The following is a 13,302-nucleotide window of genomic DNA, read 5'->3' as shown; positions in this document are numbered from 1 at the left end:
GGGGTGCAGTTGCCGCCTTCCACGGTCACCGCGTTCACAGGCGATGCGGGATGCTTATGGTGCCGCCACCGCTCGCAAGCGGACCGTTGCCCGCACACGACCGTGATGCATGGCTGCGGGGTGGTACACGGCCCTTCGTCGACAATGATCAATAGAGATGATCGTCTCAAAAACATCGATGATAGTAAACAGTAAATTCATCTATCAAACATAAAATTATATATTGCTCATAATCAATAATAGAGCAAATCATATAGAAAAAATAGATCAATAATATCCGACAAATCATTCAGGCATCGTAAACAAAAATAATAGATCTAATATATTTGATCTCAAGAACTTGGTTCTGATACCAATTGTTAGCATAAAATCTGTAATCATGCTATCTGTAATGCGAAAAAAAATTTATGCCAAGATTAAAATCAAATAAATTGGATATAACAATATTACGATGCGTATCTTTCTTATTGTTCAAAAGAATAAACCTTATCTAATCTACAAATACTCCAGCTTTGAATCTAATTGATGGATAAGAGGATTAGGGGAGAGGGAGATTAAGAAAAAATTCTTAATCTTTTAATTGCTGAGATGCTACTCAGATGTACTATGATGTACACTTAGATCATACATATCAATATTTATAATATAATTTACTTAATTAAATATGATCACATAATCTAACCGCCTTAAAAGTGACGACCTATCTGACGTCTTCTCCTTCGGGGTAGTGATTCTGGAAGTGATCGGTGGTAGGCGTCCTGTTCTCTCGAGATCTTACTATCTTCCATCATGCATCATCGATCTTGTTGCAGGCACGGCCACTGATGTCTCGAGCACTCGACGAAGGAGACCACGACGCTCTCGTTGATCCAGAGGTAGGGGATGACCACGATTACAAGGAGATGGGGCGAATGATCGCCAGTGCTGCTGCTTGCACCCCTCACTCGGCAAGCCTGACACCTCGAATGAGTCAAGTACCACCGAGCTTTCATCTTCGTCCACCATGATCATGGTGATCAGAAGCTTCTTGACCTTGAGCAGGTTGTTCGAGCATTGGAAGGAGGCGTAAGTGTTGACGAGGTTAGCGAAGGAGGGGGGCGACCTGGTCAGAGCGGGCAGTACGGGTACATGACGGAGACGAGAAGGCTGGCGAACACTTTGACGAGCCAAGACGACGGCGGCGGCCGCTAGCAGAGCTCAAGCGCCGGTGCGTACGTGTCGCACGCAGCAAGAAAGAGTGAGGCCTCTGTGATACGTGACTTGGAGATGAGTATGCTTTGGGGTAGCGACAATAAATGGATGGCATACAGTTGGCTCAATTTGGTATTTGCTTGGAGAATGTAAACTTTGTTTCTTTTTCTTGTGATGCAAATCTTAATTTGAGATAATAATCCTCACAATGCCTCTTTGCTTGATTTTAAGCGTGTCCATAATTCAAAAAATATCTAAAATGTTCTCTATCAATTTTTCCCATCAAAATTTTTCATTAATTTTTTCACTGGTTTTAAATTAGTATAGGATTTTTATTTAACTCATTTATAGTATTTTTTTAATAACATTTATAGTATTTTTATTGAGTACTAAAAATACTATAAATGATATTATATTATATTTCTTTAGTTATCTCATATATCATTCGATATTATATTTTTAAATTTATAGTTAGTTTGGTTGAGCTTAGGAGTCTATTTATATCATATATACTATTTTAAAATAAATTATATATTTTTTTTACCAAAACATCATAGTAAGTCAATTTTTTATTTAATTTTTATACTATTGTGTGCATATATATATATATATATATATATATATATATATATATATATATATATAATTCGAACTTTTTGAGAGACCGTTTGAGTTTTTTTTTAAATTATAAATATTAATTAAAAAAAGAAACATTATTGAATAAAAAAAGGAAAAAATATTTTATTAGATATATATATATATATTATAATCATAATAGCTAAAAATAATTCTTTATCATTCCAATCTTTCACTGAGGGAAACGGGGAAGGGAGGTGGCCGAGAAGGACGATGTCATCTCTCCGGTTCTTCGCTCCGACCTCTCAAAACCCTAACCCTAAAACCAGTCACCTCGTTTCTTCCTCTAAGAACGCTATCACCGAAGCGACCAATTTCCCATCCTCTTCCTCTTTTTCTCGTTGCACCTCCCAATTATCCTCCAAGAACCCCAGCCCCAACCACTGCAGATCCATCTGCTCCTCCAAAAATGCCGCCTATAACCGTGCCCGCTCTTCTTCTCCGCCGAAGAGCTCCAATTTTTTGGGGTTCCAGCTCTTCCGGCCGCGGGAGCACCGGAGGCAGGTCGGATGCGGCAGGGGAGTGGACGACCGGAGCGACGAGATTGACGCCCCGCCGCTGTTGAACTGGAAGAATGGCGGCGGTGGAAGCGGGAACGGGGAGGGTGGGGATGGAGGAGAGGAGGAGGAGGACGAGAAGGATGAGGAGGAGGAGGAGGAGAAAAGGAAAGGTCTTTTGCCGGAATGGGTGAATATCACCAAGGAGGACGCCAAGACTGTCTTGGGGGCGCTGGCGATTTCCTTGGCCTTTCGGACGTTCGTAGCCGAGCCGCGGTTCATTCCTTCTCTTTCGATGTACCCCACGTTTAATGTTGGAGATCGCATTGTTGCCGAAAAGGTACTGTTCTTGGCTCCACGGTAAAGATTCAATCTTGATTATCTGTTCTGTTGAAGTTCTTAAAAGGCAATCTCGTAGTGAAATACTTGAGGAGGAAAATGATTTGGTTGTGGGTTTGGTAGCTAACATTTGGAGAAGAATGCTGGATTTGAGTTCTTGATACTGTTGGTATATGCAAAAATGATTGCTGACCCAACTACGGGTACGAGTTAGGGTTAGGTTCTAACTAAGATGGCTTCGGGTTAAAGATTGATGACCTCAATGCAATGTTTTTAAGTATTAGATCTTGCAAAAGCATATATTGATATAAATTGCTCTTGACATTTGCAATAAATGAACTTGGATTGATAGGAAAAGATCACTTACGGATGATCATTTGCCCAGCAACTTGCCTAGCCTATATCATGTGCAAACTGGAAATCATGGACATTATTTTGACATGTGCGACCAACTAAATTAACAACAAGAATAATGACAAGAATCAGCTTGAGAATAACAAATAACAGAAACGTCTATCGTATTCTTAGTAGAATTTGGTGAGAAGTTTTGGTTACCCCTCTCCTCTCCTATTTTATTGGAGAGTCTTTAGAAAGGATCTCTCAGCTTATATTCTAACTAGGGACTGAACTTCTCAGTCTTTTACCAAAAGTAAATAGGTCTTCTTTCCTTCTATAAAACCACAGAGAAGTCGTCTTCCGTCTGAGAGAAAATTGCAAACTCATACCATCCTGGATTGGACTCTTCTGTACTGAATTCTTATGGATTAATGTGTCCAAAGGCTGTACCAAGCTGTCGGAAGCTGAACATGCTGAATCAATCCTTATTTGAGCTAGTTTAGAGGTCCAGAAGGATAACTAGGGCTGAATAGGCCTTGACTGTACACTGCGCTTCTGGGAGATGACCTGAAGTCAGGCCACATTGTAACACGTGTAATGTACATGTGATTTGGCTGCTGTGTAGAAGACTGGTTAGGTTCTGAAATTATCTCATTTATTGAAAATCCAGTATAAACTTATGGCTAGAAAATATTATAGCTTAACCCATTAGAATTATGGCTTCAGCATTTTTATGGTTCTGTCATTTTGGTCTTCTTTGTGATCTCATCTTTATCAATAATTACATTGGTGCAACTCAACCAAATTGTTGCTAGGTGATTTTATCCATTGTTAGATTTTTTTTCAATAATTAAACATTATGAATGCTTATGCATTAAAGATGTCTCCTCTGCATCTGAGATTGTTTGTTTCTAATTAGTATTTTATCCTTTATTAGGTGACATATTACTTTAGAAAACCATGTGTAAATGACATAGTTATCTTCAAAAGTCCACCCGTGTTGCAGGTAAGTAGAGTACCTTTAACTGTGACATTCATTATATGCAAGTTTTTGTGTACATCCTCCTGTACTATAAAATGTTATATGCAGGAAGTGGGATATACGGATGATGATGTATTTATCAAGAGAGTTGTTGCCAAGGAGGGTGATGTTGTAGAAGTGAGTAACTTAATCATGCTTTTTATTTAAATGGACAAATTTTTGGTACAGTGATAGTTGTGCTTAAATGCTATCTGATACTTTACTTTTGGGATAGGAGATACCTTGACAGTGCGAGTTAGAAAGTACACTTATTATGTTTTTTAACTTGTTGACAAACAATAACTTGTATCTCGTAAGAACTGATATATTTGTGCACAATTTATTTGTTTACAAACTGAATACTTGCTTCCCCAGTGTATGGTCATGAGTTGTACCAATTTGTAATTTACATGGTGTCAGGCATTGCAGTATGTCATGTTTTAAGCTTAACCTGTGCTCGTTAGCTCTGGGAGATATTTGTCTTCATGCTAAAAAAAAATTTGATATATATTCAGTTGTTTGTATTCCCCTATAATTTTTTAATACATTATTCTAGTCTCTTTTTATGTAATTCAACAAACTATTGGTTTCTTTTATATCCACCATATATTTTAGTCCTAGCTCCACCATTGCTTCTGGATGTTGTTGTATTTGGTTCTTTAATGAGCAAAGTTTCACAAGTTTGTCTAGAGTAAAGAACTATTAGAAAGTAATATGAAAGTTTTAGGTATTTCTGATAGCTTTTAACAGGTTCGATGAAAAGATGACCAGTCTTTGAAAGTGGAAACTGGTCATACAAGCTCCATTTAGCTGACTGACCCGGTGGTGTATTAATGTTTAACGAGTGAACATATTGATCAAACTTTTCCCCTATTGAACGTGTTGAATTATAATATTTTAGGTCCGGTCAAAGCAGACTGCATTAAGCACACAGGTGTCTGAAATGTTCAGTCAGGAAGAAGTTTGTTATGTCTTTTCATTGGAAGCTTTCTTTTCCATGTATCCAGAAAAAATGATTATTGGTTTTGCCCATTACCTTGCAGGTTCATGATGGCAAATTAGTAGTAAATGGCACAGTAAGAGATGAAGATTTTATTCTTGAGCCACCATCTTATGAGATGAGCCCAGTTGTAAGGATTTTGTCAATTGCTTTTATGTCTTCCTAATCAATATGTGAGAAATGTGTGGTAAATTTTATTTTTATAGGTCCCAAAAGAAGACTACAGCATGAATTTATGCTTTCTTCACAAATTATAATGGAATCTTTCTTGGGCAAGCATCCAATGCAATTCAGAGAGCAGACATGCTGTAACATAAATTGGCAACCTTTAGTGGGCAAGATTATATTCTGTTCTCGTTCACCTTTGAGATATACTTTTGGTGTGGTTACATATAAAAATCTGTAATTTCACCTGGTCAAGGAATCATTCATCCTGTAGTTCCATCAAGCAACCGAGTGGTTCTGCTCGAGTCACCCTAACCATACATCTGATTCCTTGCAATTTTTTTTGCTACTATCAAGAACTCTGCCCATTCTATGCATTATGTTCTGCTTAGGAATTGTTTTTCCAACTGCCTTACTCCACGGTGCTTTATTTCACTTTTTGTGATTTCTTCAGTATTTACATATTGTTTCTTAACAGCCATTGTGTTGTTCTACTGCAGCAAGTGCCTGAAAGCTCTGTATTTGTCATGGGCGATAATCGCAACAACAGTTACGACTCTCACATATGGTAATCTTTTTCACTATCACAATCTCTCTTTTAGTCGGTAACCTATATATTTCTTGGAAGCATCAATCAAGTGCACTTGCTTTATAATTTAATCTGTTCTCCAGGGGTCCGCTTCCCGCAAAGAACATAATTGGCAGATCAGTGTTCCGGTACTGGCCACCTACGAGAGTTGGGGGCACAATTTCCAGTGAGAGTTGTGAAAATGCGAAGCCTAATAGCAGTTTAGTGACACAAAATGCCAAGTAGAAGGCAGATGTAACTGCTGCAGTTGGATTATGATTTCTACAAGATTCTTATGTGCTCAATCTATGTAACCCACACCAAACGTGGTGTCTGCGAGGCACAGAAACCAATTTTTCCTGTAGGTTTCCACTGTTGTTGCCTCCTTGTAGACTACACAATTCATATAATGTTGGTAGTTGTACATGCAAAGGATTCTATGATCATTTATATGGAACTCCGTCTCAGGAACTCCTCCAAGTAGACAAATCTTCTTCCTGGATATGGAAAACAGGGGTGACTTTGAGTTAGCATTATTTCATGAATGCAATTATGAGAGAGAAATAATAGTTCTTTTAAAGTTTCGACTCCATTATTTACTCCTTTGTGAAAATAAAGCAATTTTTTTTTTAAGATGAGATCATAATTAACTATGAATCAATTCTAATAAACCCGAACATAAGCTCGACGATGATCGCCAAGGGGCATGGCCAAGCAGCAAAACATAGTATCGTTGTAGTCGATCATTTTGTTGTTCCCGTTGCTGAGTTCAAGGACGATACTCTTTGCTCGGCAAAGGCCCACACGACCTACTATGAGTGACACCATCGTCCTCAATGTCATTGGCCAAGCCTTTGGAGCTTATCAAGATCGTCATCCACAATATTAATTAGAGTTGCATAAGTAAGAACAAGGGAGATGAGCTACGATGTTCCTCGAGCTCGATCACCAAGACGAAAATCATTTTATTGTTCATGTTGCTTAGTTTAAGGACGATAATCCCATCAATATCATTGGCCAAGCCCTTGGAGCTCATCAAGATCGTTATCCGCATCGTCAATCAAAGTTGCATAAGCAAGAACGAGGGAGATGAGCTACGGTGTTCCTCGAGCTCGATCACCAAGACGAAAATTTGAAGGGAGTTCGGAAGGAAAGATGCAATCTTGACAGGGTTTTCAGATCAGGAGATGAGATTTCAGATGCAATATATGAGACAACAAATATGAAAAGCATGAATCATAGAACACAAATAGCTCACTTTGCCATACTGCTGTCAGTCAATCATAGACATTTGAGTTGAAAGATGCTGCACCAAAATCCTGCCATTTTGTTGTTTTAATGATACAAGGATAGGCTTACAATGAACATAAACCAAGACATTTCTAGCAAACTCTAACCAAATACCACTACTGCTTCTATCACAAACTAAATCACACTCACTGACATGGAAATGAAACACGTTATGTTCCCTATTACATGTAACCAAATAGCCAAGCATTAAATCTAGAAGTCACTCATAGGAACATGCATTCTGGGAGAACCTTATAGGTTTGGTATTACTAGAATCAACAACTAATGGGCATGAGACGTGCTTTCGGTGCTTCACTTTCACCAGCTTTCCTATCACATATCCCCGAGAGATGATCTCCAGGTCCAGAGTTAATGGTACTGCACCGCCAGCGCTTGACAGAGCCAAGCCTGCCCCGGCACCATATAGAGGAACCTTCTCACCATGCAGGATGAGAGAAAGAGTTCGACGGCTCTTTCTAGGCTGGTAATATTTCTTCAGCTGCAATCACACGTTAAAAGATCACTCAATATTTTCTCCAAGCAAACGGAGACACAAAAAAAAAAAAAAGCTGCAAAGGTAACTTGTATTTGTTTTGGAGGGCCATTTTTCCTTATGAAGACCAATAACATGTAACCAGTACATCAGAAAACCAATCAGCCTACAGTGAATTCAAAAGAAAATTAAAAAAATGATAATTTGCACTTGCAACCAGTGCAGGATAATGATAAATGCGACCACATAGGTGAACCCAAAAAATCAAGGCATTTTGCACAATCATTAGCTGCGTATATGCATCTTTAGGAATGTGAAAAAGCCATAACCATCTCTGTCCATTGACAGGTTCACAATTTTGAGTTTACCTGAATGGTCAGCACAAAGCTAATACATGCAGCCAAAAAAGTTTATTCATGCAACATAAAATGTTATTAGATACGGAAAGAAAGCAACTATGATATCAATATGATGGAATGAATACATATAAAAAAGATTAAGGTCGTTTTGACAGAATTCTTTCATTCAAAAGATGGCCCAGTTTCAGAAACTCCCACCAATGCAGGTGTAGGTAGGCTTGATATCCCTACAAGTTTAGTAGTTTGTTTCCACAACTTAACTTTCAATCACTTAAATCGAAAAAGAAGCAACTTATCCACAATATCAAAGTCGATCCTCAATTATTTAAACAACATAAGTTCCAGAATAGCAGTCTTATGATTGTTCCTAACAGAAATTGTGAAGCTGTGTATTTTTCTAGTTTCAGTACACTTTAAATTATTGTCATGGATTTCCAAGTACTAATTAAATATGAACTGTGCCTGGAAGTCTCTAGTGGATTTCGAGACAACTGAGAATTCTGATCAAAAGCCAGCCAAGTCAGACAAGTATTACAAGTGCTCCTAAGTAATATGTAATTGCATAATTTTATGGACTTTTACCAAGCTGATCTTGGACATGTTACAGCCGACAAGAAAATAAGTTGCTTTTGTGAAAATATTAATTATTATGAGTTTTAAAACTTTGTATCTTGAATCATTGTATTCCACTTTGCAAACTGAATGGGAATGGCTTAGCGTACTGATAGGAAAACAACAGAAAATAATGAAGAGTTACCTCGCCCGTTGCAATTGTAATTTCTGAAAAGATGAGATTAATAGAGCTTGATGTAACGTGGATGCCAAACATTGATGCAGGGTTGTAGATGCTTATCTTCAGCGAACAATTCACGGTCACCATCTTAGTGGGCACACCAGTAGTATCCGAACCTTCTCCAGCATAAAAGTCATCCATTGCCAGGCTCTGCCACCAAGAACAAAGTAGTCAAAGGAAACATTTCACCATGCAGAAAGCTCAAAGGAATAACTGCAAACAAAGGTTACATATAGATAAAAACTGTTATTCAAATTTACTATGAGAAGACATTTATATATATGCATCAGAAGGACCAATATAGTTCTTTAAACAAGTCATACGTGAAAACAAAGAGGCAAAAGTTTCTTGGATATAAGGGAATTAGCAAAGAACACAGTTCCCTTGCTGATATAAAATATATATGAAAGAAACAATCTCACAGGTTAAAATCAAATTACAATAGAAACATCTGAACCTTTGTCTCTGTAACAGATAGCAAAGGTTGATGTCTAGAGGCAAAGACTACAATGAAATATCCAACTCTTACAACAATGTGGAGTACATCCTGCAGCCATAGTGAGAAGCCACTCAGCCACAAGAGATAGCCATCCCCATCCATAACATTCTTTCCTTCATCAGCAGAAAGCTTTACATTTCCAATTTCTTATCTGGATGCAATCAATACCAATATACTGTCCAAAATAGGCTATTACAAGATGAAGCCCATGCCAAAACCTTTTACAATATAGGCAAACTTCTTGTGTGATACCTGCCGTATCATCCGTGCAAAACTCTATCGTACATAGCAACCATTACCTTCAGCTGAATTCCGAGTGGACTCGTCTGACATAACTAACATCCACAAGAAGCTGAAACAAAGAATAACCTACCACATGTAACTAAGACTAAGAAAAGCAATCTCAGAACAGATGGTTACCAAATTATGCTGATCTTAAGGAAATCCAGAATTCAGTTGGCTTAGCAATAAATATGACTGGTCCAACCAGAGCCCAGTAGTCGAAGCACCAAGCCGTCTCAAGCATATTGTTGTTGCCTAATCTTCCATGAAATTCTCAAGCACTCTGTTGCATCTACAGACCGCTTTCAACTCAGAGATCAACCGATGACTGGTATGAAAAGACAACAAACTCCCAGACAGTATTTATAAAAAATGCAACCATATGAGACCTAGGAAAAGATTATTGGTTCCTCAAAAACTATGCTTATAATCATCCATCAATCACATAATGTCTTAACTATATTCACCGATTCTCTTGCTAAACTTGAACAAACACATGAAAATATAGTATAATCAAGAAAAATGACCTTAATCCATCTCTTTCCAAGAACTAAGGATGATCGTAGAATCACCATAAACAGCAGCTGCAAATTAACTTGTGTCTGCTCTAAGATACAGAAGACAAAATGGCATTTAATAGTAGTTAAGGATGTATTTTTATACTTACGTGTCGGATGATGATTAGCCGACAATGTTTTCCCTATCAATAGTACACCGTGATCGATAAAGTTAAAGCTACGGATACTTTGATCAACAAAATATTTGTTGAATTCCCTTCGGAGAAGTAAATTCAACCAAGAAGAGCCAATGTTAATCGAGCTATACCTTCACCACAACCTTTGCTTTGTACGGTCGTGCCGCCCCCCATATGATAAGAGAGAAGACCGTGAAGAGCAGAACAAAGCTGAGGAGAGCAAGAATGATTTGGCAACGCCGAGACAACCCCCTGTCCTCATCGAGATCATCATAAGACCCTTCTTCCTGGATCACATTGCACTCAGGCCAACCCTTGTCATTCACCCTCTTCCTGTTTCCCTTCCGGCCCGACGATGACCGGAAAGGCCCCGAGAACCGGCTGGCCGAGGAGGTCCTGGAGTGGCGTCCGAAGGAAGGGTGGGAGGGTGACTCCATGGGGCTGTTGTAAACCGGGGTAGCCTGCATCGACGACGACTTGTCGCCATCGTGCGAGTCCCTCGACGGGCTCTGCACGTAGTAGACCGCCCTCTTGGGGGATCGAGGAGGCGACGAGGCGGCTAGGCTGGTCACATCTGAGTCAGACTTGTTGTGCATCATCTCTAACTTCTACGAACTACTCTCGCAGATTCACAGAGACGCGGCAATTCTTGCAGAGAAATCGGATCGAATTAGTCCCCAATATTTCAAAGATTAGAACTTTCAGCAAAAACCGTTAATTAAATGAAAAAATGGGTGACAGAAATCGAATCGGAGAAGGAAAGCAGAGTCTTTAACAAAGACAAATAAGCGAGAGCGCGTAAAATCTAATCACAGAACAAAAACCTTTGGGACTGTTCTTCCTTCTCTTTCCAGAACCAAAATTGCCATCTGGAAAGACCTGATTTCAAGCAAATTCTTGCTTATTAAACGATAACAAATTACTCCGAGAAAATCTCAGCAATTAGAGTCTCGACTTAAGCACGTCAAATGCGCCAAAACCGCTGAAAATTATCGTCGAGATAAAACCGAACTAAGATCCACAAACCATCAATTAATCTCTTCCGCACTCTTCATTCACATCAAGATCCACAAAAAGCCATCACACCTCTAACTTCCACGCTGAAAACCCCAAAGAAACGAGGATAGAAAGAGCAGGAAAGCGGGATTCGAGTTCAATTTCCTCGTCTGGATATCCTTAACCCACATGATTTTGCAGAAAGTTTCGAGCTTTACTTGGGAACCACAGCCGCTTCCGAAGAGCGAAAAGCCACGCCGAGCGCAGAAGGGCGCCTCCTTCCCTCTCCCACCACAGAGAGTATTAACCGACGAGAGAGAGAGAGGACACAGGCGCTTCAGAGATCTCCTGTATAACCCAAACAGCAAACTAATTAGAGATATTGCGAAGCTTCGATCGGGTCCCACTTTTCCCTCCGTTGATAACTCGACATATCAGCGCACTAAGTGTTTGCTGCTTGAATCAAAATAGGGGATCAAAATAAAGTGGTGACCGCCAAGATTCTGCAGGCTGGGAATGAGAAGTGTCGGCAGGAAATCTATGCAATCGATTTCCTTTTTACTTATATTCTCTTCACATTATTCTAATCACATTATTTATATGTCATACCAAAGCAGTGTTGGTGTTTCTTGGGAAGGCATCCATGTAAAGCAGTGAGATGTGGGTAAGTATGGCTCACATTAGGTGTCTTGTCTATCTTTCATTGGAATCTTGTATTTATGTGAAGCCACCCACTCATCCTATTGCATTCATTATACAGTTCATATATTACCTTCACCGACCTTTATTGAGTTAGCTTGGTGATCCATACCACTTGCACCACATATTGAATTGGGGAGGTGAGCTACTGTGTCGCAATTAGTGTCCCTCAATGCCACTTGTAGCACATATTGAATTGGGGAAGTGAGCTACTGTGTCACTCATGCGGAGGCTTGGTTTGGTTCATCAGCAATATTTTAGGGTACTCATCCAAAGAAGTGGAGAAAGAAATGGCAGTAAGAGGAATATTTTAGGGTACTCAACATGATCATCAGTGATATTTTTCTTTTGTAACTGTCGGAGAATCTTATCTTGTTGCTGAGGTGACAATATGGTTTGGTTCGATCCTAAGTGTGTAGAGTCACCCGTACAAAGGCTTGAACAGGATTGGTCGACGTCGGATTGGGTTGAAGCTTCGTCACTTAAGTGTGGTCTCACCGTCGGCAGGTTGTTGCTTCTTCTCCATCGAATCCCTACACAAAGGCCAAAGCCGAGAGAGGGATTGTTCAACTCGATCCCTTAGAAGCTTAAGTCAGTATTGAGTGGGGTTAAGCAAAGTTGAAGTGTTTGAGGTCCTCCCCGTCGATCATGGGGGCAGCTTTTATACCCACGAATGAAGATCGATCATACATGGTTTGTCAATGACGGTTGAATCCTCGGACGACCGGCTTGTACCTCCCATGTGAGTGCCGTTCGATTTGCACGGATCTGTGTCGTATGACGGAACTTTTCAAAACGGCTTTGTACTTTGCAATGATGTCTTGTACGATGTCGAAATTATTATGTCGACATAGTGTATCACATCAACCTCAAGCTTCCTCATTGCCACCGACATAACGGCTAACTTTTGCCACATGAATGATACCAAGTATATAAGCCATATCAATAACATAATTATAAAAATCGAAAGAGGCATAAGATATATATTGGGTTCAACATGCACGCTCTAAGTTCTTCATCATCATAATCAATACCAATTTATCCATTGATATGACTATTAAATTAATAAATATTAAAATATTATTTAATAAATATTATTAAAAATTATTTTGAGTATTTCTAATTTAAATATTATTAAAAATAAAAAAAATATTTAATAATTAAATTGAGCATTTCTATTTAAAATTAATTTATTCCATGATTAAAGTTGATCAAAATATAATATAATCACATCAAATAATGACTTTAATCAAGATCGAAAGCATGCACTTGATTTAAATTAGATATGTGTCTGTCCTGAGATATGATCGGTTAGTGTATTGTTGCATAAATAATAAATTTTATGTTCGAGTCTATATAGATTTTTTTATTATAAACATTATAGTATGAATGCTATGAAAATTTTTTAAGGACAATTGTAATATTTGTAAAAATGTATAGGACA

At 38.7% G+C, this 13,302-nt stretch overlaps 2 protein-coding genes across 5 annotated transcripts; one reads left to right on the top strand and one right to left on the bottom strand.

Annotated features, from left to right (window-relative positions):
• Positions 1-1,991: 1,991 nt before the first annotated feature.
• Positions 1,992-6,205, top strand: LOC135583565 (chloroplast processing peptidase-like). 3 transcript variants are annotated; one of them, XM_065112576.1, is made up of 6 exons: positions 1,992-2,664; positions 3,937-4,005; positions 4,090-4,158; positions 5,064-5,150; positions 5,686-5,753; positions 5,858-6,205. In XM_065112576.1, exons 1-6 carry the CDS (start codon positions 2,041-2,043, stop codon positions 5,997-5,999), a joined length of 1,059 nt encoding a protein of 352 aa, XP_064968648.1. In that variant the 5' UTR covers positions 1,992-2,040; the 3' UTR covers positions 6,000-6,205. The 3 variants fall into 3 exon arrangements, with proteins under 3 accessions (XP_064968648.1, XP_064968649.1, XP_064968650.1); XM_065112577.1 differs by lacking the exon at positions 3,937-4,005; XM_065112578.1 differs by lacking the exons at positions 5,686-5,753; positions 5,858-6,205 and adding an exon at positions 5,227-5,677.
• An 844-nt stretch (positions 6,206-7,049) lies between these two features.
• On the bottom strand, positions 7,050-11,537 carry LOC135614817 (uncharacterized). Of its 2 annotated transcripts, none has more exons than XM_065112574.1 (4): positions 11,378-11,537; positions 10,295-10,811; positions 8,653-8,838; positions 7,050-7,542 (listed from the first exon to the last, which is right to left on the bottom strand). In XM_065112574.1, exons 2-4 carry the CDS (start codon positions 10,760-10,762, stop codon positions 7,264-7,266), a joined length of 933 nt encoding a protein of 310 aa, XP_064968646.1. In that variant the 5' UTR covers positions 10,763-10,811; positions 11,378-11,537; the 3' UTR covers positions 7,050-7,263. The 2 variants fall into 2 exon arrangements, with proteins under 2 accessions (XP_064968646.1, XP_064968647.1); XM_065112575.1 differs by having other exon boundaries at positions 11,349-11,475.
• Positions 11,538-13,302: the final 1,765 nt, after the last annotated feature.

The sequence above is a fragment of the Musa acuminata genome, chromosome BXJ2-6 (assembly GCF_036884655.1).
Source record: "Musa acuminata AAA Group cultivar baxijiao chromosome BXJ2-6, Cavendish_Baxijiao_AAA, whole genome shotgun sequence".
Classification (NCBI taxonomy): Eukaryota; Viridiplantae; Streptophyta; class Magnoliopsida; order Zingiberales; family Musaceae; genus Musa; species Musa acuminata.
The sequence above is the reverse complement of the archived record's forward strand: the minus strand, read 5'-3'. Positions and strand labels throughout refer to the sequence as shown.

Coding starts and splice junctions, on each gene's coding strand:
- LOC135583565 (XM_065112576.1), top strand. CDS start 2,041: ATGTCATCTCTCCGGTTCTTCGCTCCGACCTCTCAAAACCCTAACCCT. Junction 2,665..3,936: donor ATCGCATTGTTGCCGAAAAG/GTACTGTTCTTG, acceptor ATCCTTTATTAG/GTGACATATTACTTTAGAAA. Junction 5,754..5,857: donor AGTTACGACTCTCACATATG/GTAATCTTTTTC, acceptor TCTGTTCTCCAG/GGGTCCGCTTCCCGCAAAGA.
- LOC135614817 (XM_065112574.1), bottom strand. CDS start 10,762: ATGATGCACAACAAGTCTGACTCAGATGTGACCAGCCTAGCCGCCTCG. Junction 8,839..10,294: donor AAGCAAAGGTTGTGGTGAAG/GTATAGCTCGAT, acceptor TCTTGGTGGCAG/AGCCTGGCAATGGATGACTT. Junction 7,543..8,652: donor TTACAATTGCAACGGGCGAG/GTAACTCTTCAT, acceptor GTGTGATTGCAG/CTGAAGAAATATTACCAGCC.